The sequence below is a fragment of the Cotesia glomerata genome, linkage group LG3 (genome assembly GCF_020080835.1).
Source record: "Cotesia glomerata isolate CgM1 linkage group LG3, MPM_Cglom_v2.3, whole genome shotgun sequence".
NCBI lineage: Eukaryota > Metazoa > Arthropoda > Insecta > Hymenoptera > Braconidae > Cotesia > Cotesia glomerata.
In genome coordinates this window covers 5,270,299-5,282,936 of record NC_058160.1, presented here as the reverse complement: position 1 = coordinate 5,282,936, position 12,638 = coordinate 5,270,299, and the positions used below count along the sequence as shown (strand labels likewise).

General features: G+C 26.9%; 4 protein-coding genes and 1 long non-coding RNA gene across 10 annotated transcripts in view; 3 read left to right on the top strand and 2 right to left on the bottom strand.

Annotated features, from left to right (window-relative positions):
* LOC123260545 (cysteine desulfurase, mitochondrial) overlaps positions 1-992 on the top strand; it is a 17,412-nt gene extending 16,420 nt beyond the window's left edge. For 4 of the 5 annotated variants that reach the window (XM_044721698.1, XM_044721695.1, XM_044721696.1 and 1 more), the window contains exons 9-10: positions 502-591; positions 754-992. In XM_044721698.1, the coding sequence (XP_044577633.1) occupies positions 502-591; positions 754-817 (154 nt within the window). In that variant the 3' untranslated portion in view covers positions 818-992. Of the gene's footprint in view, positions 1-491; positions 592-753 lie in introns of those variants that run through there. The other variant, XM_044721699.1, reaches the window with a different exon arrangement.
* Positions 1-6,100, bottom strand: part of LOC123260548 — a 15,424-nt gene extending 9,324 nt beyond the window's left edge. The window contains exon 1 of the long non-coding RNA XR_006508471.1: positions 5,300-6,100. This is a non-coding gene — a long non-coding RNA (uncharacterized LOC123260548). The remainder of the gene's footprint in view (positions 1-5,299) is intronic.
* On the bottom strand, positions 1,024-3,707 carry LOC123260547 (ypt/Rab-type GTPase Rab7). The gene is made up of 3 exons (XM_044721703.1): positions 3,436-3,707; positions 3,092-3,336; positions 1,024-1,299 (listed from the first exon to the last, which is right to left on the bottom strand). Exons 1-3 carry the CDS (start codon positions 3,613-3,615, stop codon positions 1,104-1,106), a joined length of 621 nt encoding a protein of 206 aa, XP_044577638.1. The 5' UTR covers positions 3,616-3,707; the 3' UTR covers positions 1,024-1,103.
* LOC123260546 lies at positions 4,652-12,638 on the top strand. 2 transcript variants are annotated; one of them, XM_044721701.1, is made up of 3 exons: positions 4,652-4,790; positions 10,467-10,578; positions 10,640-12,638. In XM_044721701.1, the coding sequence occupies exon 3, from the start codon at positions 11,547-11,549 to the stop codon at positions 12,231-12,233; it is 687 nt and encodes a 228-aa protein (XP_044577636.1). In that variant the 5' UTR covers positions 4,652-4,790; positions 10,467-10,578; positions 10,640-11,546; the 3' UTR covers positions 12,234-12,638. The 2 variants fall into 2 exon arrangements, with proteins under 2 accessions (XP_044577636.1, XP_044577637.1); XM_044721702.1 differs by lacking the exon at positions 10,467-10,578.
* Positions 11,016-11,465, top strand: LOC123260483 (poly [ADP-ribose] polymerase tankyrase-2-like). Its single transcript, XM_044721592.1, has one exon. The coding sequence runs from the start codon at positions 11,016-11,018 to the stop codon at positions 11,463-11,465; it is 450 nt and encodes a 149-aa protein (XP_044577527.1).

The following is a 12,638-nucleotide window of genomic DNA, read 5'->3' as shown; positions in this document are numbered from 1 at the left end:
TTTCCTTCGTTCAAGACCTAGTTTGAAGTCTTAACTAAAGCACACATTTTTTTTTTCACTTCAAATAATCCTGCTAGTTCTGTTATCAATGCAGATGCATTTTTTTCGCCAGAAATGACGTCTCAACGATAGTTTTTAATATTTTTTGTTTTAATTTTAGTAATTCCTTATTAACCATGTGTCTTTAAGACAGTAAAAAGTTTGAGTAAAATATTTTATTTTTTATATTAAAAAAAAAAAATTGTTGAAAGTAGGCCATTTTTCCCCGGAGGAAACCCATGTAACCCGTTAAATAAAAAAATTTTTTCAAAATTCTAAATGTGAAATTTTCAAAATTTTATCTATGCAATTTTTTTTAAATATTTTTTTTCGTTTAGAAAAAACCAAAAAATAATCAAATTTCTGCTGGATTTAGTCTCACAATTAATGATGAATTAATTTTTTGATTTCTTCTAGTCGTAAGAAAAAAAATAATATAATTAATAATATAGATTTTATTAGATTTGGCATTGGTAGATTTACGACACTCGAAGAAATTAATTACACTGCTGAGAGTACAATTCGTCATGTAAAACGTCTCCGAGATATGAGGTAATAAATTTTTAAAAAATTATCAAATTTTATTGAGGTAATGATTTATTAAATTAAGTTAATTTATTACAAAATATGTTTAGTTAATTTACTAATTCAATTATTTAAAAAATATCAATAATCGTAAATTAATATTAATAGTAGCGTAAATTTTTGTTACAGCCCACTTTGGGAGATGGTTCAGGATGGAATCGACTTAAAGACAATCAAGTGGACTCAGCATTAAGTTTTTTACTTTAAGTTATCTTAAAAATTATGGCTTTTTATTTAAATAAAAAAAAAAGCTTGCACCAAGGATTCTCAAAATTATCTCAAAATGCTTAAGAATGTAAATTGTATATTTGTAAACGAAAATTGTTATTCATTCCTTGTTTTCGTAAATAAAAGTACTTTTAAAGTGAGTTATTATGTTACGTATTAGTTTCTAGGTAAAAAAAAAAAAAAAAACGCGATGTAAATTCATAACCGAGATTAAATTTATATATATATATAAATATATTATTCGTTGTAAATTAGCACAAGCATGACGGATCGTTGGCTTCGTCGACGTATGAAATTTTGAAGTGGTCGTCCATGTCATGTAAGCCCATCTTTGATCTATTGGCTTCCACCAAATGTTGAGCTATGTCTTCGAACATTTCATTTATACCTTCTCCGGTTTTACATGACGTTTTGTAAGTCGCTGATATTAAATTATGACATTGTTCACTGAAAAAATTTTATTATTTTATTCATTAATATTTCTTAACATTTAATCACATCGCTTTTAATAATTTCAATCAATAAAAATTTAATTCTGAGATTTTAATTTTGATAAAATTGTTAATTTTTTTTATTCAATCAATTGATGTATTAATTAATTAATCATAATTTTATCAATTATCTTTTGTGGAAATATTCCTCTGAAAAAACTGAAAAAACTTTTTTATAAAACTTCAATTTTTACTTTTTCTCTAAAAGTCTGAAAAAATCTTACTAAGGCAAAAAAACTTATCGTTATTATTTACAAGTGAAAGTGAAAAATTAACATTTAAAAATTTTTTTTTATTCTGATTGTTTCTACAGCGCATTTATGATAAAAAATATCGTGAAGGAAAAAATAAAGATTTCGATAGCTTTTTTGCCTTTAAAAGTTGGAAAAAAAATTGGCTTTCATGTTTTTGGATAAAATTTCTATTTTATCTTTTTTTAATGTTTTTGATATTTTTTAACAATTTAAAAAAAAAAAATTGATCAAAAAAAAAATTAACCAGACCCCACTAGTAAATAATTACTAAACTTTTAATTTGACATACAAATTTAAAGTATTTGCGAGATTTTTGATTCTTCCAGAAGAGTTATCAAGAGTTATGATAATGTTATTCATAAATTTTTTAATTAATGAGACCCTTTGTAAAAAATTGATTTTTCTATATTAAATTATATAACTTGAGAGAACTAGTTTTTCTTTTTTGTTTTAAAAAATTTATCAATAAACCTAGTAGAAAAATAATAATACTAAAATTAGCAGGTATCTAAATAATTTTTTTAATTTTTATTACAAATCAATTATAAGAAAAAATTGTTTTTTTTTTAATTTGCGCTTTTAATTTCTAGATGTGAAATTTTTTTACTAAAGTTTTTTCATAATAATTTAGTTGTAACAAAAATCAAAACCATTGACAGATGCCTGCTCATTTCAGTATCATAAAAAATGTTATTATCATATAAAATTCATATAAAAAATGTTATTATCGCTCTAGATCATCTCAGATTATCATCTTCTATAATTCGTATAATTTGTACCACTGAGTTTAACTCTTAAATTTTTAATGCTCAATTTTTATACTGAAATTTATTTTTTTTTCTTGTATTTGTCATAATTGTATTCCAAAGTAAAGTAAAGAAAACCGATCAATTCTTAATATCTAATATTTTTGAAATTTTATATTTTCATTAGTCATACGTGTACTTTTATTGTAACTCTTTTTGTATACTTTTGCCATCTGGCTATACTGCCTTGGCATTGAAATTAAATAATAAATAAATATAATACTAGTTAGCCGACTTTTTTAATTTTTTTTCAATAATTAAATTAGAACAAAAAAATATTTTTTAAAAATTGCACTTACACTTTTCCAAGTTAAAATTTTTTTTTTATTTTTTTGTAATAATTTTTTCAATAAAAAAAAAATTCTAAAAATTTTCAGATATTGGCTAACTTAAATTTTAATGAAAATTAAGTTAGCCAGCATCTAAAAATTTTTAGAATTTTTTTTTATTGAAAAAATTATAAAAAAATAAAAAAAAATTTTTCATTTGTAAAAAACTTGAAAAACTGTGAGTGCAATTTAAAAAAAATTTTGTTTTGGTCTAATTTAATTATTGAAAAAAAAATTAAAAACGTCGGCTAACTTTATTATTATAAATTTAATTATTGTCATAATTATTAATAGAATGATAAAAGTGATGTAACAGTAGATAAATAATAAAAGACTTGAATAGTAAATAATAAACAAACCAGAATTGTTCCATCTCAGCATCAGTAACAAGAGGATCATTAGTTTCGATATCGTTTTTATTACCACATAAAAATATTTTAGCGTTTTCAGCGTAAGTAACTATATCAAGTAAATGTTGCGATAAAAGATGAAATGAGGTTGCATTATCAAGGGCGAATACTAGAATAGCAGCTTCTGCGAATTTATAATAACTTGAGGTAACTGATGCAACTCTTTCCATGCCTCCCGTGTCCCATAATTGGAGCTGAAAAATATTATTTATAATATTAATAATAATTTATGCTAATTGATGAATTCATACTTGTAATATTAAATTGAATTTATAAAATAGAATATAAATTACTTTGATACGTCGATCGTCGACAATATACTCTTTGTCAATGTTATCAAGTCCAAGAGTGGATTTTCTGTCAGTACTTGTCACAAAACTGTTGTTAGCGAACCTTCGAAAAATAGAAGTTTTTCCCACACCATATTCGCCACACAGAATAACCTTTTGCTCAGTTACTTTAACAGTTGCCATTTTATTTATTTAACTATTTAAAATTTTTAAATTTAATTAAATCATTCATTTATAATTACTCATGACTGGTATTTTAAAAACTCGCGATTATTTAGAAAATTTTATAAAAAAATATTTTTAATGCCTGTCAATGTTTTTTATTTAAATTTTTTATTGATTGTTTACATTTAACTCCGATGTGTTTTTTATTATTATTTCTCTGGTCTTCTCTTTCGATGTTCTATGACATTATCGTTATTATCATTTCCTGTAATTGGTAGTTTGTATTTAAAAAATAAGTAAAAAGTATGAAATATAATTTGAACTTTTTCACATGGCTATTTATTGAAGAAATAATTTTAAAAATTATTGTGTGATAAATACGATAGTTATTAATAATTTTTATTAGAGATATTTAAAATCCGTCCGCTGATAATTACTACTTAGATCATACTGAGTATCTCGGAAACGCTGTGGCTAATAAATACTAGCGCTAAAATATTTGTGTAACTTTATTAATATAAAATTTTTAGTTTTTTAATTTTGATTATAAATATATAATAATAAAGTTAGCCGACATTTTTTATTTTTTTATTTTGCTTAATTTATTAATTTATAACTAAAAAATATTTTTAAAAAATTGCACTTATAGTTTTTAACAAATGAAAAAAATTTTTTTTTATTTTTTTGCAATAATTCTTTAATAAAAAAAAATCATATATCGAATTTTTAAATGTCGGCTAACTTTATTTTCATGATAAATATGAGTTTTATGATTAAATTGCAAATTTAAATAATTTTAGAACTTTTTACAGCCTTCATGTGAATTTTTCCTTTTTGAAGTGAAACTTCTTTGCGCGCGTTGAGGGTAAAATTTCAAGGTCGCGTCACAATAATCATAATATGAGCGTCACATTAAAGGACGCATATATGTACGTAGTCGGAGAGAAAAAAATAAAGATATAAAGGAAAACTATACTTTTACACTGTAGAAATGTTATTTTCATGTGCGCATGCGTTGTATTTTAGACTGTAGGTACACTGCTCTTAGATATTATTATTATTATGTATTTTATAACCTCGTGTTTGTTTATACTGTTTTATTCATTCAGATATTTTTATAGTAACTAGTGGTAAATATTTATTGTTCGTTGACAGTTAATAAGAAATCCTTGTTGATCAAGCAGTTGTTCGCAGTAAGTAATACTTTATTTATTTCTTTTTTCATTAATACTTATTATTAGATTGAAGCGGCATGATGGCCGAGCGGACTAAGTCATTATCCCGTTAGTTCGTGCAGCCGTTAGTTCGAACTTCGTGCATCATGTCGTGAGGCGAGGATTCGAGCCCCGACGGTTGTTCGAATAGTTCCAACACCAACCGTCGGGGGTCGCTCCGGTAGCCAAACTGCACTGGCATGGGTTTTCTCTGTGGTTTCCCCATCGCCACTACATATTCCAACACCGATAGAAAGGGGTGAGGAATAGGGTGAATACAGTACAGAGTACAGAAAGCACAATTTGGTCCACAGCCGCATTGAGAATAAAGTTATGTACGAAATTATATGTTGATTATAAAAAGTGGAGAACATGTTGTTGATTATAAAAAGAGTGGAGAATATGTTGATAATAAAAGAGTTGAAAGATTGTGTTGATAATATAAGTTAAAAGCCCCAATATATGATCATGTACCAGTATATGATCACTCCATGTATTTGTATTCGCTGGGTGCGTGACCCCACCGCCACCTGACGATACAACTTACGGTGGCTTTTTTAAGAAAATTTACATGTATTAGATGCCAAATAGTTATTTAAACAATTAAATAAACTTGAAAAAAATTTGTTTTCTATGTAAAATGTGACATATTACACAGAATGTAGATTAAATTAAAAATTTTTTCTTGGGTCAGTTGAAAATAGTAAGGAAAATAAACACAATAACTAAAACAAATCTCAAGTGAATTAGGTTAATCAGTGTTAAAATCTGTCAAGGTGTTTATTGTTAAATTAATATTAAATGAAAAATCAGTATTAATATTAAATATATAACAATCTGAAATTATATAAAAAATAACGAATAGCTCTATTTAACATAACTATATATTTACGAATGTATCTTAAATTTTTATATTCTTTATTTAATTTTGCAATCTATTACCCATAATATTATTTTTCAACCACAAACTTTAATAAAGGGTAAAAATTTAATCCTGGCTGAACATATGAGAGATGTTGAGCAGCAGCTATCCATTTTTTTCGCTGATTTAATTTCCAATTGGCAACCGGAAACTTATAAAATTTACAATCACTATTTCTACTAGTATTTTTACAATTAACTACACAACAATTTTGATGACCCATTTTATTTTATTTATTTAAATAAACTAACACACGTGTTATTTTCATAGCTTTTAGTAATAAAGAGCCACCCTTAGTTCTGTATTGTCCCGCAGCGGGCGCTGACATCAGTTTTGTGTCCCCCACTATGCCTTACGCACCCAGCGAATACCTATATGTGTGAATATAGATATACAAATACATGGAGTGATCATATACTGGTACGTGATCATCTATTGGGGCTTTTACCTTAGAGCGGAGCATATATTGATAATAAAGAGTTGAAAAAGAGACTACATGCGGAGATGCTGAGACAATTAGCCTTGTAAAAACCATAAATCGGTATACAAGTAAAACTCATAATAATAATAATATTAGATTTGAAATAAATGTACATCAAGTAAGGTATACATTATTTAACTGATGTAATGTTAATAATATGTTTATTTTTTTATATTTAATTGAATAATTAATTTTTTTAATAATTACATTTTTCTTTTTATTTTGATCACATGAATATGCGCAAAGTACCATGTATAACCTACATTCTCTATATTGCATTCTATATAATATTTATACTATCACTGTTGCCTGTCATTAATTAAGTTCATTATCTATTTTTATTGTTATTAAATTTTTTTGTTACATAAAACATGTCGACAACTAAATACGGAACCACAATAGATGCCATTTTTACACGTTATTTAGAAAATATTGAAACAAGAACTTATGTTTCATATTTGAGTTACCATAAGGCTTTAGTGACAACCATACCATTACAAATACCATCAGATAATGTTGTACATATTGAAGAAATAAATTGAAATAATATGTGATATAACTAGTGTAAATTTTTCTCATTTAATCCTTTCAATACTATATATGCATAAATCCTTTATGTTCCGGTCTTTGAAATTTATTAACTATTAATTAATAAATTTTAAATTGAGTTTGCCAAAGAAGTTTCACTTCTAACATGTGTACTCTGTACACACGCTCTTTTTTTGTTTTTTGTATGTAGAAGATCATAAAAATTCAACAAAAAATAGTTTCCGTAAAAACTCCCGCAAAATTTACTTTTACAAAAATTTGTATAGAATAAATAAAAATTAAGTTGGCCGACATTTAAAAATTTTTATTAAAAAAATTATTATAAAATAATAAAAAAAAAAACGTTTTATATGTAAAAATATTAAACAACTAGGAGTGCAATTTTTAAAAAATATTTCTTAGTTAGAATTTAATAAATGAAAAGAAATCAAAAAATTAAAAACGTCAGCTAACTTTAGTATTAAATAGAAAAAATGTATTATTCACAAAAATGTATGAAATAAAAAATCAGAAACGTCATTTTCAGAATTAAAAACTGCTTCTTAAAATGTTTTTTTAAAACAATGACACTCAAAAGCAAATACTTGACAATTTTATGATTCTTCTTGAAAAATAAACTAGACCTAGAAAAATGTTTTTAAAAAATTGCATTTGTAATTTTTTAGAGCTTTTAATGATAGAATTTTTTAAATAAATTTTTCTTGCTAAAATGTACTTGTTAAAAAAAATAATCAAAATTCAGATGTCTCGCAATTTCGGTATAATTTAAAAATAATGTCAAAATTTTTTGTCATGTTAATGTTATTGAGCAAACTACTTTTTTATTCCCAAAAAATTTCTTTACATAAAAATGGGCTTCTTTATTTGAATGAAATTGCAGTTCAAATATTAAAAAAAATCAATCTTTATAGAAAAACTACATTTTTTCACATTTGTATGATTTTTTTTTAATTTTCTTCCAATAAAATTTCTTACAGGAAATTCTACAAATTTATATAAGTTGTCAATTAAAATACCATAAATTTTTCAAGTAATTTTTTATTATAAATTTCAATTATTAGATCTTTAATAATCAATTAAAAATTTTATTTTAATTAATCAGTACTCTGAAAATCATAATTTTGACTCACTAAATATAAAATTCATGGACTAATTATATGTGATTAATAATTGAACGTTTCTTTGAGTTATTGTGCAAAATTGATTTTTGCAATTAATTAATCAATGTCTCGTAATAAATAGACACTTGAAATGAATTGAAAATGCCAATTTATTCTTAAAAATTTTAATAAAATATTAATATGTAGTTCTTTGTAAAGTAGAAGGAAGCTCCCTCGAGTAAAATTAAGAAAGTCTTTTATAATTCGTATTACTAATTGTGTAAAAAACAAAAGTAAAAATGATGAAATCATTTATTTCACTCATACCATCGTCAGACAAAGTGCCTGCGTCTAAAATTGAAGTTTCCGAGGCCAATAATAAAATAAACGAAAATCTTCTATTCGTTTTGACATCGCTGATCGGTCTGTGCCTTCTGCGGGTTAGTTTTGTTGTTATAATAATTATCATAGTTCTTGTGTACATGTTGTACATAAATTCAATTAGTTTGGCAACAACATTGATAAACAATTCGTCATTTTCATGTTTGTTTGGCGGCGACGATGAAGAAAATGAAAACGATGCTGATGATGATATGAATAATGAACAATCCGAAAAAGATATTGAAGAAATTCCTAAAAAGAAAAAGAAAACTATTGAAATTGAGGAATAATTTTTCTTCTGCTAACTTTAAATAAAAAAAAAATTATTAAACTTTATTTTATTAAAAAAATATGCAATGACAGTTATGACATTAATTTGATAAAACCTTTTGAAAAAAATTTGGAATAATTAATATTTTTGATTAAATTAAATCTCACTTTTAAATTATTTTTTTTTCAATCAATACTTAAGAATTACTCATAAAACTTTTCATGTCATACCAGAGATAATTTTCAAATTAAAATTTTTATAAACTATTTAATAAATAATGTAAACGAAATTTTACTTTAGAAATTAATTATTGACAAAAAAAAAACGATACTAAAATTAGGAGACAATTTTTGATTTTTTAAATCAATAAAAATAATAAGTAAAAAAATGTTTTTTAAAAATTGCGCTTAGAATTTTTAAAATGTTATACATGTCAAATTTTTACTTTTAATTTTATTTAAAATAAGTTTTCAATAAAAAAAATTCTAAAAATAATCAGATATGTCCGCTAATTTAATTTTCATACAAAAAAAAAAGTAAACAAAAACAATTTTTACTGCAGAAAAAAAAATTATAGATAATTACCTTTTCTCGTTTTAATTTTAATGTTTTATTGCAAAGAAATTCAAAACAAAAATAATTATTAACTCCTTTCAATTATTCTCTGGTTTAAATTAATTATATGAAATAAAATACCACTTCGAAAATTTTCATTCAATATTTAAAAATTTTTTTAACATATGCGCAAGCACTAAAAAGAAGGCGCATTTTTACTTGTCGTTACTTGTTGATACTTGTTAGTAACATCATGTTTTATTATTATTGTGACGGTTGATGACCTATAAGTACTTGATACGCAATACATGGGTGCTAGTATTCCAAAACACGCAGCGCACGTGGTTACATATAACTACAATTTTTCTTATTTTATTTGTTTTTATGAATAAAATTAAAAAAATTTAGATTTATTAAATAAAAAACATTAAAAAAAAATTAGGAAAACGGTTGACCCTGAAGGTCATCCCTGCAACTTCCCGCCAATTCTATACCTAAACGCTGGAAATTGCACTTATGACGTTTTTGAGCTCTTCGAGATCATAAATACAATTTATGTATTATTCTGAGCTCTCCGAGCTCAAAAAAAAGCTTTTGTATGCTTTTGAGCTCTTCGAGCTCAAAAGTTTGATAGAAATTTGATAAAACACTATTTTTTTAATTTTTAAATCGCGATAACTTTTGAATGAATGAACCGATTTTCACGCGGTTGGTGGCATTCGACGCAGTTTTTTAAGCTTCATGAAAAATCTTTAAGTTTATATTGACAGAGTGAAAAACTTCGAAGTAATTCCGAAAAAACACTTTTTTTGGTTTTCTTTCGTCAACGATAACTCACGAACCAATCAACCGATTTTGACCAGCTTGGTGGCGATCGACGTGGTTTTTTACTGTTAAGAGCTGATTAGTTTTTGGAATCTATCGTCGGAGCCGTTTAAAAGTTATCGAAAAAAAACCACTTTTGAAAAAATTTTTTTTCTTAGTTTTTTTAAGATTTCTCAAAATCTACCGATCCGAATCGGCCCAAATTATACTCAAAATCTAAGTTTGACCAAGCCCTTTCAAATGGCACCAACCGCGATAAAATCGGATGAGCCGTTCAAAAGTTATAAGCGATTCACATACTTTCACACACACACACACACACACACACACACACACACACACACACACACACGGTGACAACCTCGCGGGAGTAGTCAGGGAAGCTTCCTATGACCTTCAAACGTCGAGATCTGATGAAAACTCGATTTTTGCAAAACGGGGTGAAAACAATAACTTCCCGATTTTTGAAAATCTTCGATTTTCTTAGCGGGAAGTTAAAAATAATGTTAAAATTTACTCATCGTTAATGATAATGATAGATGTCTAATGAATTAATTCAAATTTTCATTAGGTAAATCATTCATTGTGTCTTCCAGTCATAGAGTTACACAGAACTATAACCGTCTATTGAAAATATATGAACAAAATTATCTTAGTTTGAGTCTCATCAATAGTTACTAACGGTAAGAAAATTTTTTATATTTATAATTTATAAAATAATGAAAACTGAATTTTTTGTTTTAGAAATCCTGAAAATAATCATCCAAACATGGAAGTAGAACAATCAAACGTTTTACCTTACCAACAAATCCGGGAGAAAATAATGCAAGGATCCATGGACGTCAACACTAGATATCCAGGAGCTGAAGATCCGTCAGTTCTACAGTTGGCCATCAAAAAACAAGACACCGAGTTAATTGATTATCTTTTGAAGAACAATGCTGACGTGAATATCGTTTCAGAATCTTGTGAATCTGCACTGAACCTCGCCATTCGTGCAAACAATTCAGAGTTGGTTAAGAAAATCATTCTTCTGGTCGCTGATCTGAATTTCAAGTCGTATGATTATGGCGAAGACTATGACAAATAGCCGAAAGACTTCGACGAGAAAACCTTTAAGATGCAACAAAAGTTTTTCGCACAATTTGATGTGCCATTAAGAGAACCACCGAAGCCAAAAGGAGCGGCTCTTAATTTGGCAATAACAGTTGGAAACATGGAAATTATCAAGACGTTACTGGATGCAGGAGCTTATATTGATCCCTCGAACGGTCTTAGGCCTCTGCATTGGTCTATTGCTTTAAATAAATACGAGATTGTCGAGTACTTGATAAAACGCGGAGCAGACATCAATGCTCGTTGTGATACCAAAAATCCAGTACATGTTGCTGCTGAAAAAGGGCACAAAGAAATTCTTGAATTGCTTATTGATCATAATGCGATTATTGATCCTCGGGCTATTCATGATGCTATTCAAGATGCTCTACAAAATCGTCATTTTGAAATTGTAAAAATTTTGTTAGATACAAGTGCAAAATTATATCCACTGAGGATATGCTCTCCACTATAGCTGGCTGTTATCCTAGGAGATTGTGAGTTTGCTGAATATTTGATAAATCGTGGCGCAAATATTAACATTCAATGCACTGGAATGACTGCAGTTTACTTGCCTGTTCATTTGGCTGTTATACAAGAAAACCAGGAAATGGTGGAGCTGCTGATAAAGTACAATACAAACCTCGATGTAAGCTCTCCAATGGGGTTGCCGATTCATTTGGCAATAATACGTAACAATCTAAACATTGTTAAGATTCTCCTAAAAGCTGGTGCTGATCTTAAAACTCCATTACATCTTGATTCAGTCTCAAGATTGGCGCTTTCTCGTGGAAATATTAAAGTTTTTGATTTTTTGTTGGATATCGGGGTAGATTTCAAGAATGACTGTTATCTCGATTTGATTAAAGCTGGATTTTATCCTGAAGCTGAAGAACCCAAGATTAATCATCACTTTGTTAAGTTGAAGGCTGCTGATTTCTTTGTCGCCCCCAAAAATCTTCAGTTTATTAAAGATGAATCGTTCAATGACTTTCACAATAAATGTTACGCAGAAGTCGAGTTGATGAAGAACGCTAGAATCGATGGGACCAGTGTCAGTTTCTACGATGTTTTGCATAAGAGCAAGCAACAACTGGTCGCTGATCTGCAGAATGTTGGCGAAAATGTTGGTGTCACTGAGCTAGAATTGCGGGAAAAGTTTCCATTGTACGGAGGATGGATTTGCTACCGGTTGGAATACGAGCAGAAGAAAAACTTGGGTGGAAATTCTGATGATCAGTAAAATATACAATTTTAATTCATTATTTTTGTATAAAACTCAATTTATAATTAATTAAGAATATTTTTTTAATTGTATTTTTAGGTATCTATCTCAATAAATAAGTTTAATATTTGAAACAAATAAGAAAAATATTTGTTGATTGAAAACATAATTTTTTCATCACAAACCATCATAATAAAGTGAAAACGACTTGTAGGTGTTTAGAGACATTTAGTGAGTCTGTTTTCGCGATGGAAATCTCAACAACACGCCATTTTTTTAATTTTAAAAATTTTTTTATTTCCAGATATAATTATACTCATACATTAAAAATACGTTTCACTCAGATTTAAAATTTCCTCTCTTTTTTATTGTCAAATAATTAAAAGAGCCAAACTTGATACGTCAGCCAGGTCAATTTTTTTA

Excerpts from the sequence above, each read along its gene's own strand:
- LOC123260483 (XM_044721592.1), top strand. The coding sequence starts at position 11,016 with ATGCAACAAAAGTTTTTCGCACAATTTGATGTGCCATTAAGAGAACCA.
- LOC123260547 (XM_044721703.1), bottom strand. The coding sequence starts at position 3,615 with ATGGCAACTGTTAAAGTAACTGAGCAAAAGGTTATTCTGTGTGGCGAA. Across the intron at positions 3,337-3,435 it reads TCGACGATCGACGTATCAAA|CTCCAATTATGGGACACGGG; the intron begins GTAATTTATATT and ends AATATTTTTCAG. Across the intron at positions 1,300-3,091 it reads GCTGAGATGGAACAATTCTG|TGAACAATGTCATAATTTAA; the intron begins GTTTGTTTATTA and ends AAATTTTTTCAG.
- LOC123260546 (XM_044721702.1), top strand. The coding sequence starts at position 11,547 with ATGACTGCAGTTTACTTGCCTGTTCATTTGGCTGTTATACAAGAAAAC.